The sequence below is a fragment of the Nelumbo nucifera genome, chromosome 5 (genome assembly GCF_055504915.1).
Source record: "Nelumbo nucifera cultivar China Antique chromosome 5, China Antique-T2T, whole genome shotgun sequence".
NCBI lineage: Eukaryota > Viridiplantae > Streptophyta > Magnoliopsida > Proteales > Nelumbonaceae > Nelumbo > Nelumbo nucifera.
The window spans coordinates 21,804,540-21,825,032 of NC_142653.1; the positions used below are offsets into that span (position 1 = coordinate 21,804,540).

Here is a 20,493-nt window from a genome sequence, read left to right on the forward strand (position 1 = left end):
CTAAACATATTTTCTGTTATTCATAAAAAAGCATATAATATTCAAATAGAAATCTGATCCAATGGATACTAGTTTAGTTTTCTTATTTTTATCTTTTTAATCTAATTTTTTACTTATTACTGGAAATGAGTTTGTTTAAAAGGCTTTATAGAAAATTTAAGTGAGTGCTACACACCAAACCTATGATAGCCTTCTGGAAATGAAACATTGTTTTTGCTGTTGGTATCAGAATCAGGAGAATTTTCCTGAATCAAATCGAAAATGTTTTCACTTTGCTTTGAGAAAACATGTCCAAACATGTTTTTTGTTTTTTGCTGATGTTGAACAAGAACACTTAAAAAGTTTTGGAGAACGGCAAGAAAGAAAAATATGGAGAACAGCACCTAATATTCAACTAGTTAAATCACTTCCCGATTATAAGCCAGCCTGTTTGTAGCCTTAACAGCTGTTCTCTGGTGTATGCTAGTAAGGAAGCTGTTTATGAACTTGGAAATGGTTACACAACTACCACTTAGGCTATGCTTGGTTTGAAGGAAAAGGTAGGGAAACCTTTGCAAATCTTATATAGGTTTTCTTGTCTTTCCCTTCCTTTTCCTACTTTTTCCTTCAAACCAAACACAGCCTTAAGTAGTCTGTATGTGGCATACATAATTCATCTTTTCTTATTTTATCTTGACTGTGGTCCCTGAATGCGCACAAGTATGTTTCTATAGTTCTTGAAACCAAGTTGCAACAAATGCAAGTGTGGTTATCAGTCTCGGGTTCTGGTAATCCATTGAGGTTGATTTGTGGTTTATGGAGTTTAGACACTTGGATTCTTGAGTAATTTGATCTGTATATTCCAAACATATTGACATAGGCAAGATTTTGAGAGCATAGGTTTTACTTGTTTGACAGGTTGTCTATTCTTTTCACAAATTGTATGTGTTTACAATGATCACATGCCATAGCTTAATCTATGGGCATTTTGAATAGGAGGCCTTTTTAATGGACATATACATGCTGTATTTTGTACCATCCAACATCCCAAAAGAATCTTGTACTAAATACATATTTCTATATTCACTTGTCATTAGGGGTGTTCTTGAAAAATCGAAAAATCGAAAAATCGAAAAAACAAACCAAACCAAGAAAACCAAACTGAAAAATGCAGTTAACCAAACCAATATATATATATATATGTCACAAACCAAATCAAAGAACCGAATCGATCAAAAACCAAAACTGGCGGACCGGTTAACTGATGGTACCAGTTCAATTTCAGTTTGGGGAAATGAAAAAACCAATGGTACTGGTTCAATTTGCAAAAACTGCCTATATTTCAATTAACCGAACAGTCCGAACCGTGGACACCCCTAGTTGTCATAGCTTAATCTATGGGCATTTTACTTCTTGGAGGAAAATGAAATGTTCTTTCCTGCAGGAATGGAGGACATATGTTTGCTTGGGACCTTCAGATCCTCAACCTAACTGGCACCTTGGGATGCGAGGTACTCAACACCGTTCTGTAATGTGGAGGGTGTGGAAAGGTGCGACAGGGTTTCTTTATTGAGGAGCGAACTGCTATGACAAGGCAACCGTTGCCAATGCTGAGGTGTTTATTTCTTTTCTGCTCACATTCTGCCCCTGGTAATTAGAAGATTGCATTTAAAAAGTACATATTCACTGATATGTCTTACAATGCAAAATGTGTTGTAGATAAGATTCAGGCGTGTTGATGGTGTCTTATTTTATCCTGGTGAAGTGTGCTCATCTTCGCATCAACTGGTAGCTTCCGTGAGGCTAGAGCGCATTCTCAGCGGTTTACAGGTACTCAATTTAGCTTATTGACGTTTAGATTCATGTTATACACGGTGGAAGCACATGTAAAAATTGCATTTTGGTGGTTCTGATAATCTTTTCTCCAACTATATACCTGCATGACTTTAACATCCAATTCAATTCACCAGCTGGTACTAGAGCGCATTCTCAGTCGGTCCCTTCTTGATTCTGTGTGTTCTGAACAGGATACCGAGTATCTGAAGCTGTATATTTTCAATATATGGTAGGGAGGCGGGGCTTGACCTTCTAGGGAAAACAGGTGTATATACTTGGGTCATTACGCACCTGACCACATGCCAATCAATGCGATGCGGGGTGAGATCTTCTGCACATGCCGGTCCTGAAGTGTTCATTAAAACGACACAATTTATTGCTCTTTTTTTTTTTTGTTTTCTATAGGATTAAACCAATATCCAATCCATTGGCAGAAGACGAGTATAAGGTGTCAATGGACCAGCTTTGGAACCAAGTTGACCGAATTGGATCAGTAGAGAATGGTCAGAAGTATTCATGGGATTGGATTGGACCTGTTCCATCTGTAATGAATTCATCTTGGATTAGATCAAATTGGACCAATATCCGGTCCATTGACAGCCCTACTTTCATGCATTGACTCAGGCTCAGTTTGGAAAGAGTACAAATACAAATATGTACATTGCAAATGCATACAAAATAATATGAAATACATGGATTTGCACTCTACATGTTTGTATTTGTACTCTTTTCAAACGGAGCCTCAGTGAATGATGTCTGTTTGTGCACTTCTCCTTGCATGAAACCCAGGAAAATGACAAAACAGCGTGTGGTGGTTAAAGGGAAGCATGCTGCAAGGCTGGTGAGATTTGGGAGATGATCCCAAATCCCAACTCATTTAAACATGATGATTCTCTTTATCAATTTCAGAATTAAAATTGGTGTACTACTCTTTTAAAACCACAAAATGAATAATTTAGTGTAATAGTGTCCATCCTATTATTATAATCTTAGAAAAGAAAAATATAAAAATATTATATAGCACTTTGTACAAAAAAAGTTAGGTGCTTATGCGAAGCAACCCTCCATGGGCGTTTGGTTGCCTAGGTGTCACCTTCACAACCATATTTGTAGGTAATTTCTTTTTTGAACAAGCACTAAATTGAGTTTTTTTTTACATGTGTCCTCTTTTCCTTCTATGTTCTACTAAGGTGTGATATCTTCTTTTGTTATCTCCCTATCCTATATTTTTCTTCTCTACTTCATAACTAAACCCTTTTTTTTTTATAATAACTAAGATCCTCAATCCTTTCTTTACCCAATATGTGCACCATAGGACTTTTCCTTCTTGTCCTGCATCAACTTAGTACATTCTCAGTAGCACCAAATCCAAATTTTTATCTCATGAAGCAAAGGAAAGGCCAATCCCACATAATCATATGCCTTTTCTAAATCCAGTTTGCAAATGAAACTGCTTTTTTCCTGACATATTCGGATCTTCACACACTTAGAAGCTGGCCCAAGATTTGCCTGCTTCTAGCAAAACACCATGGTAGTAGCTCCATATCTTGGAGATGATTTTAAATAGACAAAGTTTATGCAATCGACGGAAATAGGATTGAGACCATGCAAAAGTAGCAGCCAGATGCAGAAAAATAAATATATAAAGAACCTCATGGAGGCTTCTTTAGGGCTAGATAAAAGTGCAAAACTTTGATTCAATGAATAGTCCAAAGTCTGCGCCCAAGTTCAAATTATACAATTTACATGCATGAAAATACTATTCCAAGTAACAAGTATTCTCCAGAAACATCTTTCAGCTATTAACAGAACATCACCACGTGATTTCAAGGCATAGGAAAGTAAGATGAAGATAATAAAAATTAATCAATAATCATAGAAGTTTCAAATTCACTAGATAATAAACACATTAGACAGAACGGAATGGCATAAGACTTGATGATGATGAATAAACACATTAGACAGAAGAATACTATAAACTTTACCTGCAAACCTTTTGAGTACAGAAAAGTTCCCGCAGAGCCTTTGGCAGAGCTTCTCGAGTTTCATCTGACTTTTGCACTTTGATCAGCATTAGAAGAAATTCTAGGTCTATTAGTTGTATTTTGCTTCATTGCAGGTCCACCTTTCACAGGTCGGTGCATCAAGTCTTTGATCTTATTTTCTCGAATTTCCCAACGGTGTTGTTGTCCTCTCACTATATCTGGAAATTTTTTTATAAACAACAAATCTGTAGGCTCTTTAAATTTCCAGTCTTTGAAAGAAGGCCTTTCAATAGCCAATGAATTCAAAACACGCTTCAAAGTATCTCTGGAAAGTCCTGTCTCATTTAGCTTTTCATAGCTGATTAGTGGCCCCTTGTTAAAACAAAGAAGAACATAGTCTCTAGCTAAAGCTTGAACTCCTTCACATAACAATGCACTTTTCGTGACCCACAATCCCTGTACTAAATCAGCATATCCCTGAAGGACTGCTAAAAGATCTTCATCGGATTTATCAGGGGCAAAGTGCTTAAGGGCAGTGAAGCGATACACTTGAGTGCCCTATAATGAAGAAATAGTGATCAGAATAAAATGATAACCAGATCAAGCAATATTAATAGAGAAGATGCCTAGTAGAAGATTTGAAGTTCAATTAGTCATAGTAAGATAAACAACATGAGAATCAGAATAATGGGAATAACTTTATATAACGAGTACCTGCACTAATTAGAATAACTACTTGTGAATGAAGTTAAATGTAAGGCTTATGATGAGCTTTACCATAAAATAGGCACTAAAGAGAGAAAAAAAAGTAATGTATAAACTAGCAAAGCTAAGAGAAAGGAAAGGCAGAGATTTAAACCTTGTTAGATGTCCAGAAAATGAATGTGGCAGAAATGTGAACGCTAAAATGGATGAATGGAAAAACTGGAAAGGATAGGATTAGGAATGAATTTATTCATAGGAACCTAGAGTAGCTACAATAGGTGATAAAATGAGAGAGACTAGACTAAGAAGGTTTGGGCACGTGCATAGAAGGCCACCAACTGCGCTAGTTAGAAGAAGTGATTTGTTACCACATTGAATGGGCTAGAAGAGCTCGGAGTAGACCAAAAAGGACATGGGTAGAAGTAGTAAGAAATGATTTAAGCACTAATAAATTAACAGTGGAAATGGCTTTAAATAGAATGGATTGGCGAAACAGGATTCATGTAACCGACCCCATATGATGATGATGAATGCCATTGCAGTTTCATAAGAGAACCAAAATGTACAATGCTCTAATAGCAAGAAATATTAACAAATTTCACCAAATAATTCACTTGCCAGAAACGTGAACCACAACAGCCATAAATATGTCAACTATCATTTCTGGCACAAGCATAAAATACATATCTGTAGTATGAATTCCAAGTGATTTCAAACCTTGGAAAGGAATGTTTTGAACCTCTCCTCCAGTGGCAATGAAAGCAAAAACCTGTAGCAACATCCATTCACTTGAGACAATATTCTGAACCATAGAAGGACAACAGAAATAATTGGGTGGAAGAAGCATAGGAGACATTGGAACTCAACATCTCCAACATCTGCAATTTTATCATGAGCAAAATGCTTGCAAACTGACATGAGCTGCAGCATAATTACCGGCTTACTAAAATGGTAATGAAACTAAAGAAGATCAAAGTCAGATGCAGAAGTTTTACAAAAATAAGAAAAAAATGAAGGTTACAAGCACATGCACCAGAAAGAAAGCAAAGGGTCAAAACAACCTCAGATAGGCACGCAGAAACCAAAAATGAAAGGCTATCCAAAAGGAGCAAAGAAAAATAAAGGAAAAGAACTTCCAATGGAGCAGTCCCCCAATAAGCAACTTGTCATAACCAGACCTCTAACAAGACTGTTTGTCAGCCACAAGCTGATTTGAGAATCCATCTGAACAACATATTCAGTCCAGAAGAATTATCAAAAAAAAATTCAGTCCAGAAGTCAAGCTTCAACTGGACCTTATCCTAGAGCTATTTGGAGTTGGCACCATAAATAGTGACTTCATGTAGCCGACCCCATATAGTTGGGATAAGGCATGGATGATGATGATGATGAACCTAAATAGTGACTTCCTCATTTCTTTTATCCAAAAATGTGAGGAGAAGCAAATCAACTTGCAGTGCACACTCAGGATACTATCAGATGGCAGAGCAATTGATATGCAGCAGCATATGGGATTTTACAATAAGTAGAAATACATTGAGGTGGAAATTAGGAAAGAAAGATGAAAAATAGCTGGCTAAATTGTAAAAACGTTGAATTGCGATTTCAGCAAGAAGACATTGGAGAAAGAAAAACATTCATAACGTCGGATCAAGAAAAAATGCAATGAATAAAAAAATGAAGTGACAAGAGAGAGAAGATATTAACGAGAAAAAATATGTCAGGGGAAAAAGAAAATGAAAACAAGAACATCAATCCATCTCTTGTATTGCTAAGGACCTGCCATGCCTGTGTGTGCGGGGGCAGATGTTTAGTTGGGTATCTGGTTGATCTTTTTTCTTGAAGATAAGTAAAAATAAAATTTATTCAATAAAGAAGAACAAGGTACAGAAAAGGTGATGAGAAATCACCCATCCCCGAAGAAACAGAAAAAAACAACCCATAAGCTGATGCAAATCAAACTCTAACCATCCTTCCTGAAATACAATAGGGAAAAGCACTAACCCCAGACGTAAACAACAAAACAGGGGAAAAAACACCAAACTACAAAGCCCAAATGTCTAAGGAGGAAGAGCAGAATGAGGAAAAAACAGCCTCTGAGAAAAGACTCCAAATCTACTAGAGCATACCACCTGCACCCAAAAAGAGCATAGAACCACTCCCTAATGCTAACAACAAATTGGCAAGAGATCGATAGGAGACAAGCATCAAGAAGGTTTTCTTCTTTGAAGCATTTCACATGTGTTAATTTTTTGGTGGTAAACCTCTCAATAGAAGGTCTTAATTTTGGGTCGCACCAGCCTACTCCAATTTCATTCATTGGAAATGTCTACAAGGTTTTTTCTTTTTTTTTTTGTGGTGGTAAACCTCTCAATAGACGAGACTCTAAAAAAGGGGTCACAAGTGAACATCTCTACGGAGTTAACAAATCAAATTCTGCAATCAGGTCCACAGAAATAAAAGAAAATCAAAAGAATTAATTAAATCCAAGGCAGTACATGTTTTACAATCCCTAAGGCCTCTCTTAAAACCCAAGTCCCATGAAATTCCAAAATTAATCAAAGAAGTAAACTAAGAGAAGGAAGAGGCCTTCTCCCCCACCACAAGCCTTTCCAAAACATAGTTTTATCTCTAGATTAAACATCAGAATGAAAATGACACAAAAATGAGGAGCAAATCAGTAATGGCTTTCCAATGAGAGAAGGAAGAGGCTAAGCAATGGGTGAATAGAAATAACTTGTATTGGGTTCAAATGTAATGTGTAACTTATCTGTTTGTTGGGAGAGCTAGCATCCTGTGCCTCTCCAAGGGATGCTTGTATCATTGGATATTTATTGATTAATAAAAAAAATATTTTCCTTATAAAAAAAACGAGAGAAGAAAGATGCACTTGCAGTTAAACCAGCAATCCCAAATATTAGCATGCATGATGCAACCCACGGATGCTATCCACTACATTATGCCAAAACTTATCGAACTCAATTGGGAATCTCCATAGCCATTTCCTCAACAAGCCTGAGTTTCTAAGCCCCAACCTACTACCCACTCCCATTACTCTCAATCCTCCTAACTCCTTCCTACTACATACAATTGTGCAATCATTGATATTTTTTTTCTTTGATTGGAAAATGATAAAACTCAGATCTGAACCAGAATTAGTTTGTTAATAATAGAGAAGAAAGATAGAAGAGAGAAGAGAGAAGAAGAGAAAAAGAGAGGAGAAGAAGGAGAAAAGGCCTGTTTGAACTAGAGAGCCAAAAGAGCTTGTTTCTCTAGTCGGCCAGGTTATATTTATAATTTTCTATATTAAAAAAAATGACTTTTGGGTCCCTACTTAAGTATGGGGCGCATCACTTTACTTAAACATTACACCTCAGACCAAACATAAATAAGAAAGACCAAACTGCCCCTATAAAGTTGACACTAACACTCCCCCTCAAGCTGGTGAGTATATATCATATAATCCCAGCTTGTTACATATGTAGTCCACTCTTCCCCGACTCAACCCTTTGGTGAACAAGTCTGCCCATTGACTTCCTGTGTTAACATATGCAGTATTTGTTACTCCACTAAGTACCTTCTCTCTCACAAAGTGACAATCAACTTCTTTATGTTTTGTTCTCTCATGAAAAACTGGATTAGAAGAGATGTGGACTGCAGCTTGGTTGTCTCAATAAAGCTTTATAGAAGTGTCAATTGAGTACCCCATCTCCTATAGGAGGTTTCTCAACCACATTAGTTCACAAATTGTATGTGCCATGGCTCTGTGTTCAGCTTCCGCACTACTTATTGCCACCACTATCTACTTCTTACTCTTCCATGTCACCAAATTATCCCGAAGAAATGTACAATAACCTGTAGTGGACCTTCTGTCAAATACAAAACCAATCCAATCAGCATCAGTGTATCCTTCTATTTCAAGATTTCCTCCACTCTTGTATAACAAGCCACAACCAGGAGCTCCCTTCAAATACCATACAATCCTTAGAACTGCATCCCAATGTGGAACCCGAGGATTTTGCATAAACTGACTCAACACACTAATTGCAAATGAAATACATGGTCGAGTAATGGTTAGGTAGTTTAGCTTACCCATCAACCTCCTGTACCTTCTGGGATCTTCAAACTCCTCACCCACATCACTACCCAACTTGGTATTTGGTTTCATAGGTGTTTCAACTGATTTGGCACCTAACAATCATGTCTCCTCCAACAAATCAAGAAATGTTTTAATTTACCAAGGTCCTTTGTTTGGAAATGCTCCTACAGAAAGGTCTTTAGCCTATCAATCCCCAATTTGTCATTGTCGCTAATAACAATGTCATCTACATATACCACCAGTAAAATCTTCCCAGCATGTGAATCATAGCTGCATACTGAGTGATTACTGAATCTACCAAACCACGCACAAGGGGACTATTTAAATCCACAAATGGCCTTCTTTAGTCTACACACCTTACCATCCTCCCCCTGAGCAACAAACCCCGATGGTTGCTCCATATAGACCTCCTGAAGGAGATCACTATGTAAGAAGGCATTCTTGATGTCAAGTTGAAACAGAGGCCAATCATACATAGCAGCTAGAGATATCAAAACACGAATTGACCCAATTTTAGCAACAGGAGTGAAGGTCTCTGTGTAGTCAATACCATAAGTTTGGGAATATCCTTTGGCAACCAGTCGAGCTTTCAACCGCTCTACACTACCATCAGGTAAATACTAACAGTGTATACCCACTTACAACCTGCAACATGCTTACTAGGGGGAGCGTGGTGAGATCCCACGTATGATTATGAGCCAAAGTTGAAAGTTTTTCCATTGCATGGCGCCACCCTGGAGAGGCAAGGGTTTCCTGGACATCCATAGGAACAGAAATAGAAGACAACAGATAAACAAACTGGCGATGGGAAGCAAAAAGGTGAGATAGAGAAACATAATTGGAAATGGGATGAAGTGTGCAACTGCGTTTGCCTTTCCGCAAGGCAATAGGAAAATCAAGGTCTGAAACAGGAGGTGGGGCTGGTGTGGGAACAACTGTCGGATCTGTCGACAGTGAAGCTGGTACATATCGTTGATGCGTATACACTTGGTGGATGGGTGGCCGTTCAATAGGAGGCTGCACTGGAGGCAAAGACTTAGTCACGACCGGAACAAATGGAATGGGGTCCTCAATAGGAATTGGAAGAGGAGGTGGAGAAGAAGAAGAGACATCACCTGACCCAGAAAAAAAAATGGATCAAACTCAAAGAAAATAACATCAGGACACACAAAGGAACGTCATTAACTGGGTTATAACACATACCCATTCCGGGTCTGGGAATAGCCTAGGAAGATACACTTAGTGGATCGTGCATCTAATGTCCATTCCATGTCTAAGATTATGAACAAAACACATGCACCCAAAAACCCTGGGAGTAAGAGGGAATGGGGACGAGGTAGAAAACAAAGTGGTGAAGGAGAATGACCTTCAAGGATGGCTGTAGGCATCTGGTTAATGAGGAAGCAATATGTAAGCACAACATCAATCCAAAAACATTTGGGTACATTCATATGGTGCAAAAGGAATCGAGCAATTTCCAAAAGATGGCAGTTCTTCCTCTCAGCCACCCCATTTTGTTGTGGGGTGCAGGTACATGAGGTCTGATGGATAATGACATGTTCTAAATACTCTTGAAAGGGTGTATAAAAGTATTCTCGGCCATTATTAGAACGAAAGATCTTAATGTGTACACCAAATTGGTTGCGGATTTCAACATAAACTTTTTGGAAAATGGAAAACAGTTCACTCCTTTCTTTTATAAGATAAAGCCATGTCATCCTTGAATAATCATCAACAAAAATTACAAAGTATTTGTAACCATTGTATGACACTATTATATTTGGACCCCAAATGTCTAAATAAACTAAAGAATAAGGACTCGACATACGATTATCAACCCTAGGACTAAAGGGAACACGATGATGTTTCCCTAACTGACATGACTTAGAATCCAAAATAGAAAGACGACTCAAGGATAGAACTAGTAACTTAAGTGCTTTAAGCGATGGATGACCAAGTCTATAGTGCCATTGAATAGGAGAGAGAGATGTCTAAAGAGTTGTCAACAAACCACCACTACCATCAAGATAATACAATCCACCAGCTTCATGCCCTCCACCAATCTTCATCCCCATCTTAAGATCTTGAAAAACACAAAAAAGAAGGGATAAAGGATTGTTGTCAACATTACCAACACCACATATGGAAGATGTGGAACCATTAGCAAGGGTAACAGAGTGTGATGTGGAGCACTGAGAAAGGGAGGAAAACACAACTGGAGTTTGGATGCCAGAGTTGATAATCCAATGGGAGGGTTTGGATGCCAGGCAAGCCATACTTGAATGTACGAGGTGGTTGTATTCTGTTGAGACGTGGCCTGGATAAACCACTCATACTCATCACGTGGGAAACTCATTATCTCCTTTCTAGAGGCATCCATAGATGTAGAAGGCATCTGATTAGCTTGTTGAATATCTTGTCTTGAATTACCATCACTGGCCACTGCATGATTTGCCCAAGTTGAAGGTGAGCCATGTAAATCATAACAAAAATTGATAGTGTACCCTTCCATACCACAATGTGTACACCTCCTTGGACCATTACTACGTCCTCTGCCACGAGCTCCCCTTGAATCTTGGCCTCCAATACGCTCGCCACCATGACTATACATGGATCCACCACCACCACTACGACCGGGCTGAACTCTCCAAGTTCCACCTCTAACTCCATGACATCCCCCTCTTGTCACTACAAAGGAAGACCTATCAAAGATATTAGAGTTCTCTGTAGGTCCAACAGAAATCCTCCGAAGATGAGCAAACACCTCTTCTAGAGAGGGAAGGGTTGACCCACCTAGTATCTATGCTTTCACCAGTTCATATTTAGGTTTCAGCCATACTAAAAATCGGGTTATATCAAGTTGCTCTCTATTGTTGAATCTTAACATCAACTCATTACAAAGATTCCTCATGCTAGCATAGTATTCCTCAAGACTTTGATTACCTCATTGCAGATTAAGGTACTCCTGATAAAGTTGATACACTTTAGTAGTGTTGTCTTGTCTAGAATACAACTTTTTGGTATAGTCTCAAATCTCCTTGGTCATATCTAAGAACATAAAATCCACACTAAATCTTAGGTTCCATACTATTCCATAACCAAGTCAAAATCTGTACATCCTTCTTGTTCCCCATCACTATATTCCTAAGAATCAGTGGGAGGTTTTTCTTCTCTTATATGCTTCACCTTTTTCTTAGCCCTAAGAAAAATTTTTACAGATTTCGCCCAAGGCACATAATTCTCACCATTCAATTTGATAGACGTCATCTGAACATTCAGGTAATCTGGAGGACCATAACACTAAACTTGTATTAACTACTGCCTCCCATATCTGAATTTTTTTTTCTTCACTCACCTGTATGTCACACACCTAATTCACTTCTCACCACACCCCTTTTTCACTCACTAGTATGCCATACCACCCAACTTACTTTTCACACACTGCACTCTAGTGACAGGTTATTGCTGAAGACACCTACTGTCACAGTTTTCAGCACTAACAGTCACTGGTATTCTTCACTCTCAGCACCACAAAACTACCTGAATACACACCACACACATAGCAACTCACCAACCACTCAATTCACACTGAAACACCCATACAGCCCACCTATTTGATCAACAAAAAAACCAACCTGCACTCGACTGTCCCTTGCACCACCCGAAATAGCCCTCTTTGAACCATCGATTAGAGGGCTTCCTACAAACCACCACAAACAACCACTAAGCCACAAACCGGAGGCATGAAAACCTCCAAAAGGGAAGGGCGATCACTCCTTTTCAGCCCTTTTTCTAATCTCCAACAGATGATGAAGAAATCTGGAAAACCCTAGGCTGAATGACGATGGAAAAGAATTCTGGGCAGATCTGAATTTGTCATAGTGGCTCTGATACCATGATAATAAAACTCAGATATGAACCAGAATTAGTTTTTTTTTTTTTTTGATAAATGAGTGAAATTTTATTAAACCAGCAAATAAGAGTTACATGCAACCCATGGAAAGGCACGAGATGCGACCTTTCCTTTAAAGCTAATTACAGAATTATAAGTACAAAAGAAATTACACTGAAGCCCAAAATAAAGTATCCTCGGAAACCCCTTGTTTTGCAAGTGAATCAGCCAATGAGTTTGATGATCTGCCTACCCACTGAATTCTGATTGTCATATTCCTTGTTAACCATTTAACCTTTTTGAGAAGATCTCTAAAACCCCAAATCACAGTGTCTGGATCCTTCAGCCAACTCACTATCACCTGGGAATACTTCCATCAAAGTTCAGCTTGATAAATTCCTCCCCTGGTGGCATCAATTCAACCCCATGTCTGTCCTTCCTGGTAGAAGTATTAGCCACTTCTAATCAGCTTCTCCACAGGTCATCAAAAGAGTATGCACCAAAGATCTTTAGAGTTTTCATCCACTGAATTGCCCTTGTCAAAATACATTCTTTAACTTCCAAGAAGCTCCTTTCTTTTTCACAAAAGATTCTGGTGTTCCTTTCTTCCCAAACTGTCCACAACAAAGCTGCTCTTATGCACTTCCACATAATTCTCCCTCTCTTTGTGTGCCATTCAAAAATAGACAAACTAAACAACAAACTAGTATTAGATGGCAGGTTCCACCTACACTAAACAACATAAGAATCCAATTCCATAAAGCTGTAGCAAAGGAGCAAGAGATCAGTAAGTGGTGAAGTTCTCATTCTGAGATTTACAAAGAACACACCAATTAGGGGATAAGCACCAATTTGGTCTTCTCTTTTGTAGGTTTTCAAAGGTGTTAATCTTACCATAATAAACTTCCCAACAAAAAACAACAATCTTTGGGGGAACGGGCCTAGTCCAAAATTCTTTAACTGGGAAATTCTGAGGTGCAGTAGTGGAACAAAGGGACTTGAAGAAAAAGGAACAAGTGAATAAACCTTTCGGGTTAGGGGTCCAAATTCTTGTGTCAGGTTTGAGGGGATCTAAACAAATAGGCTCAAGTGAAGACAATAAATCTGAAACACAAGCACTTTTTTTTTTTGGGGGAATTATGATCAGAAAAGATATGGTATGGGAAGAGTTCTGACCAATCAAAACCTACCCATGAATTTTGATAAATAACACCTAATTGGCAACCACTTTTATGATTCCAGTTGACTGATCAAAAGTTTTTCAGATATCGTATCTTTTCCATATCATAGTCGAACCCTTTTTTTTATGAATGAAGAAATTTATTAATTAAAAAAAAACACCACTGAAGAGGCACGAGCTGTTATCTCTTCAGAAAAGTATTACATCAAAATAAAACAGAATTAACCATAAATAAAATTACAAAGCATCCCAAAATAGCTGCTCCCTTGTAGCCCCCTGCTTAGCTAACCCATCCGCTAAGGTGTTTGCTGATCTTCCCACCCATAGAGAGGTAACAGTCATAGTTCTTGTAAGCCAGTTTACTCTCCTTAATAAATCTCTGTGTTGCCACATGGCTGAAGCTGGGTCTTTCAACCATCCCACCACAATTTGAGAGTCTCCTTCAACTACCAAGTGCTGAACCCCTAATTGTTCTGCAATCTGAATACCTTGTACCGCCGCTAAAATCTCAGCTCTATTAGAGTCTCCTATTCCCACAAGGCTTAAGAAAAGGGCTAATATGTTGTTCTCCATGTCTCTCAGCGCCCCTCCTATCCCCGATGGGCCTGGGTTTCCTTGGCTGCTGCCATCAAAGTTCAGCTTTACCCATCCTTCAGGCGGAGGGGTCCACACTACAGATTCCCTGTCCTTCCTTGTATGGCTATTAGCCACCACTACCCAGTTTCTCCAAATATCAAGTTCTCAACCAGTGAATGACCCTAGTCAAGATACAATCCTCAATGGCCTGAATGCTTCTTTCTTTTTCTTTGAAAATCCTTGCGTTCCTTTTTTCCCAAATTGTCCACAATGCAGCTGCTCTAATACATCTCCACATCAATTTTCCTTTTTTTGTAGGCCACACAAAAAAGGAGGGATCGAACAGTTAGCTTAAGTTTGTGGACAAGTAGGTGGGAGCAATCCTCACCACTAGCCCTGCAAAGTACACACCAGTTAGGGGATAAACACATGAAAGGCCTTTTCCTCTGCAAGAAATCCAAGGTATTAATCTTTCTATAAAACACCTCCCAGCAGAAAATAACAATTTTAGGTGGAACGGGTCTAGACCAAATCTCCTTAGTTGGAAAACCCCATTGACTCAAGGAAGAGCAAAGAGCCTTGAAAAAGGAAGCACAAGAAAAGTAACCTTTTGGATGAGGGGACCATAATCTCACATCCACACTAAGAGGGTCCACAAAAACATTGCCAAGCAGAGACAACAGGTTTGAAACACTGTTAAGTTCATCATCTCTCAACCCTCTCCGAAAGCCAAGGTCCCAACTTAAGGACGAGGGTGAAAAAGGAGAAGGGAGAAAATGAGAGACAACTTTTTCCTTGTAAAGGGAAATAGAATAAAGGGACGGAAATTTGTCCTTTAAAGCAACAGAACCCACCCAAGTGTCTTCCCAGAATAAAACAGAGTTACTAGAGTTGACATCATACCTGACAAGGTTGAGAAATTGAGGGAGGATACTCTGGATTGCTTTCCAAGGAGATGCCAACGTTGCTTTCCGTGATACACTCGCATCCCATCCATTTTCTAGTCTACCATGTATACTCGCTATCATTTCATGCCACAACCTCTCCCTTTCTCTAGGCCATCTCCACAACCATTTTCCTAAGAGGGCTTTATTCTTGAGAGTTGACCTTCCTAACCCAGTCCACCTTCCTCTTTGCTCCTACATACTATTTCCCAATTAATTAAATGATCTTTCTTTTCCTCCCTTGGCTCCCAAAGAAAATTTCTCATTAATCTCTCCAACTTCTTAGCCTCCCTATTAGGAATCCTAAAAATAGATAAGAAATAGATCAGTAGGTTCGCTAGGGTGGCTCTCAATAAAGTCACTCTACCCCCTATAGAGATATAGTTCCTTTTCCAAGCAGCTAATCTTTTCTCAAACTTTTCCAAAACTGGGTTCCAAAAACTACTCTCTTTTGGGTTAGCCCCTAGAGGGAGACCTAGGTACTGTAAGGGCCATGAAGAGACATGACAACCTAGACAATCTGCCACAGATTGAATACTCTCCTCATCCATATTGACTCCTACCACACAACTCTTATCCATGTTTATCTTCAAATTGGAAGCCTTCTCAAACTGTTGTAACAATGCTCTAAGGTTCCTCACTTTTTGCCTGTCACCCCCTTCACAAAATATTATGATATCATCCGCAAATTGTAGATGGGTTACCCGGACATTGTTCCTTCCTATCCTCCAACCACTCACTTCCTCTTCCCTAACTGCCTTAGAGATTAATCTACTGAAAGCATCTGCCACTAAGGTGAAAAGAAACGGGGAGAGTGGGTCACCTTGTCTAAGGCCTCTACAAGATGGGAAAAAATCTCTGACCATCCCATTGACCAAGACTGAGTAATGGCAGGAACTAATACATCCCTTTATCTAGTTGCACCATCTATCTCCAAAGCCACAACACCCAAGGATCTCTAGTAAAAAACTCCAATCCACAAGATCATAAGCCTTCTCTAAGTCTAGCTTGCACGCAAAACCTTGGTTCCCCGACTTTCTCATGTCCTCCACACACTCATTTGCTATTAGGATCTGATCTGTTATTTGCCATCCTTGCACGAATGCACCTTCTGCTTGACTAATGATGGATAGTAGTACTATTCGGATTCTCATGGACAACACTTTGGCCAAGATTTTATAGATGCTTGTCACCAAACTAATCGGCCTATAATCCTTAGGGTGCTTTGCATCTATTTTCTTTGGGATAAGGGCTAAGAAGGTTGCATTAACTCCAGGGCTTACCTTTTTTTATTTGCAAATTCCTGAAATACCCCAACAAGATCTTCTTTAACCAAATCCCAACAATCCTGATAAAAAGCCATTGTGAAGCCATCTGGACCAGGTGCTTTGGATCTATCCATTGAAAACACTGCATGTCTGATCTCTTCTTCACTGAAATCCCTTTCTAACCAATTTGCTTGTTCTTCTGTTATCCTAGTCCAATCCAAATCTTCCAATGTTGGCCTATTATTCAAAGGTTTCCTATAGATTGATTTGAAGTGATCCAAAAACAACCTTGCTATCTTATCTTGATTTGTTACTTCCTCCCCATTCACCTCTAACTTGGCCACAAAATTTTTTCTTCTCCTCCCATTAGCCAGCGCATGGAAAAATTTTGTGTTCCCATCCCCTTCCTTAATCCATTTATGTCTTGACTTTTGCCTCCATTAAAATTTCCTCTCTTAAAAAAAACCTCTTCCAAATCCTTCTTTAAGTTTCTTCTTAACACCCTTTCTTGCTCACTCATCATCCTTTGGGCTTCTTTGGAATCTAATTCCTCAATCCTAGACAATAAACTAATTTTTTGCTCCTCTACTTTTCCAAAAATGTTCTCTCCACCACTCCCCAATCAGATGCACAAAGTCCGGGTGAGTCAGCCACATATTCTCAAATCTAAAAGGCCATGGACCAGAGGTTATTGTTTCAGAACTTAGCTGAATAGGGCAGTGATCAGAAGTAACTCTGGGTAATGCTCTAGCCATCTAGTTTCTCCAATGACTCTCCCAATCATTATTAAAGAGGAATCTATCTAATTTCGAACAAAGAGGGTTTTCTTGGAAATTAGACCAAGTAAAGTTGGCTTGTAAGAGAGGTAATTCCTTTAGGCCACAGTCACTAATAAATTCATTGAACTTTCTCATGCTGGTAGTAACTGTTCTTTGGGGGTTATTAGTTTCATTACATAACCTAATTACATTGAAATCCCCCCAAGGCACCAAGGACCCTCCCATAAGCCTCGTATTCCATACAACTCTTCCCACATCTCATTCCTCTCTCTATAAGTGTTTGGCCCATAGACATTGGTTAGAACCCAAGTAAATCCATCCCCCACATTCTTGACCTTTACAAACACAGAGAATCTCCCTATTAGCTCCTCCACTAATTCTACCACCTCTTCCCTCCATAACGTTACTAGACCTCCAGAGGCTCTCTAGGAAGGGACCAATGTCCAACAAACTCCTCTTAATCTCCATACACTTCTCACCCACCTTTTATCCATTTCTGCCAACTTGGTCTCCTGTATCAACACTATGTCCGGTTTCTCTCTTCTTAGTAAGTCTTTGATGGCCCTTCTTTTTCTTTCACTTCCCAGTCCTCTCACATTCCAGCTGATGATTTTCATTGAACACTTCTTTTCAAAAAACCCTTCCCAAAAAATTCCACCTTACAGCGGAATCTTTCTTCTTTCCCCTCTCCCACTAAATTCAATGTCACCCTCAATATCTGAAATCAATCACTCCACTTCTGATCTCTTTTTCTTTTTCCTTTTACTATTACCCTCAGCCTTCCTAGATGATGCATTAGTTTTTGCCTCCCCTCCCCCCAACTTAGGACTTCTGTGGTAGTCCTTCTTTTGAGAAATTTCTGCTCTCTCCCTTTGATCTAACTCCTCCTCCTTTACTTTGTACTCCTCCAACAACTCACATATCATCTCCCATATTCTCTCTAATTCCTCCTCATATCTCTCTCTAGGGGCCACTCCTTACTTTCTCAGTTCATTCTGAGGACTGCCAATCTCTCTTCTCTTCCCCGCAACTGGAACTTCCGCTTGGGATGCTGGAGTATCTGCTACAAGCACAGAAGGCACATTAGTAACCAAAACCGAATGGACAAACATACCTGTGTTGTTGGGGATCAATGGGCCATCATTCAAGGGAGGGGGGTGCGCATAAGGAGAAAGGCCTAAGTCTGTTCCTTGAGGTTGATTTTGCCTTAGAGAGTTTATAGTAGGAGTCAATACCCTGTCGTCTTTAACAGTTGAACTATTCTTCCCGTGTCTCCCTTCTTCTGGTCTTACGTTACAGATCAAAGTGTTAGGATTTTTCCTTACCGATCTCATATCTTGATTTTCCTAAGCTACTGGATTGACTTCCTTTATGAGTGCAGGCAACATCTGAACCTCATCTTTTGTCGAATGATCCAATACATTCACATAGTCTTCTCCAACTCTTTCAAAATCATCTTCTTCCTTGTTCTCTTGAAAAAGCACCTCTATACCCAAGCTATCTTCATAAAAAATGTTCCTCGAGCTGTTCAGATCGATACTCCCTAGGCTCATTGTATAGTCTGAATCAATATCGCTGAACTCTTCCTCCTCAGAGCATTCATGTTGCTTTTGCTCTTCACAATCGCTTTGTCTGACGCTCCTTGGGTTGCGTTTTTCAGGTGACGATCTGTTCATTTTTCCTTACGCAACCCGCTGTAGGGAGTTCCCAGAAGATGCGCTCTTCGTTGGTCGTGGTTTTTTGTCGGTTGAGCTCAACGAAGGAGAAGATAGAAGGTGTTTACCATCTATCAACTCTAACCCCCTTGTCACGTGACCTTTTAAAATCCTTGTGGTCCCTTTTGATGGGCTGATATTATTCGACCCAAATAGTGTTTTAACAAAGTGTTCCCCCTGCCCCACTCCCGCTTTAGATAGGCCCACAGAGGTTGGCCCACTAATCATTTTATCCCTTATGTTATTAAGTGGCCCAACTTTTAGAACCTGGGGCCCATTTACAATTTTCTGGCCCGGATTAGAAATTGAATGGGCCTTATTTATTTTAAATGGATCCAACATTTTAGCTCCCCCACTCCCTACCCCCTTCTCACCTTTTCTCAGCCGCATAGGTGCATTTAATGAGATAGCTTGCACGCCATCTGTTATTGCTAACGCATATGACCTGTCAGGTCTCCATCTACTGCCTAGTTGGTCAAGTTTAAGACTTTCCATCTTCAGCCAAGCTTTTGAATTTTCAAAAACTTGCTTGCCCTCTTTTGTGTATCTGTATTTTCCTTGTAGCTTGACCAACCCCTTACTGCCACGTAAGGTTTCTTCTTCAACCTGACCATCTTCCTCCCTACGAGCTTCCTTCCACATTTCAACTTCAATGGAGGAAGTCAGCCAGACCGCCATGAAAGCTCCTTCAACTCTCAGGTTCACTTTCTTGGGAATCTCCTCAGGCTTGACACCATTCAGTAAAATTGCCGCAGACCTTAGATCTCCCCAAAAGACGCCAGCCAGTTTTGCTCCACACAATGTTGTGATGGCTTCTGCTACTTCATCCTTCCACAGATGGAAAGGTAGACCCACCATGCTCACTTTTACTCCATCCATCACCGAGGATTCCTTCGAGTTTGATGAAGGAGACCACCTGAAAATGTTCATCGACCCCAGTTTATCTTGTACACATACTGCCTCAACTTCTGGCTTATTATCCAGGGGATCTAATAGAGCTTTGCACCTCTCAAAAGGAGTTAATACATATGTGGTCGTCATCCTTAATTGTTTTGTCACCAAATCAGCAACCTCCTCCCAGTTTCTACCTGGTTTATCGACTTCGACAATAAGTTTATTGGACCACTCTCCTGCTGCCACTGATGTTAATAATGCTGCTCTATTACCATCTTGCACTAAGGTAGGGGTCGTTTTGTTGAGTTCACTATTGTCTTCAAGGGAGCCTCTCTTACCTTCTTTTCTGAAACTTTTTCCCGTCTCAACTTCATTCTAGAGAAAAATTCTTTTCTGATAGTACTATGAAGAATTGTAGTTCTTCCTGCTTTCCACCACATACCTCCTTTCCATCTCTGTTAGAAGTTCTTTCCAACATCTGTCCTTTCCTTTTGCACTCGCTGCAACTACAAACTCTATGAACCATTCTGCCACATTCAATCCTACCATCCAGCAGAAAACTCTCTGCCTCCACCTTGAGATGCTTTCTCTATCGAATAGCCTCCACGAAGTTCTCCATAGGCTCTTCGTGGCCAACAAAA

The 20,493-nt window shown here is 39.6% G+C and overlaps 1 protein-coding gene across 11 annotated transcripts in view; it reads right to left on the reverse strand.

Annotated features, from left to right (window-relative positions):
* Positions 1–3,506: 3,506 nt before the first annotated feature.
* Positions 3,507–20,493, reverse strand: part of LOC104595744 (uncharacterized) — a 47,274-nt gene continuing 30,287 nt past the window's right edge. For 10 of the 11 annotated variants that reach the window (XM_088887738.1, XM_088887739.1, XM_088887741.1 and 7 more), the window contains 2 exons: positions 5,223–5,274; positions 3,552–4,358 (listed from right to left, as the gene is read on the reverse strand). In XM_088887738.1, coding sequence (XP_088743864.1) covers positions 3,861–4,358; positions 5,223–5,274 — 550 coding nt within the window. In that variant the 3' untranslated portion in view covers positions 3,552–3,860. Of the gene's footprint in view, positions 4,359–5,222; positions 5,275–20,493 lie in introns of all 11 variants that reach the window. The other variant, XM_088887743.1, reaches the window with a different exon arrangement.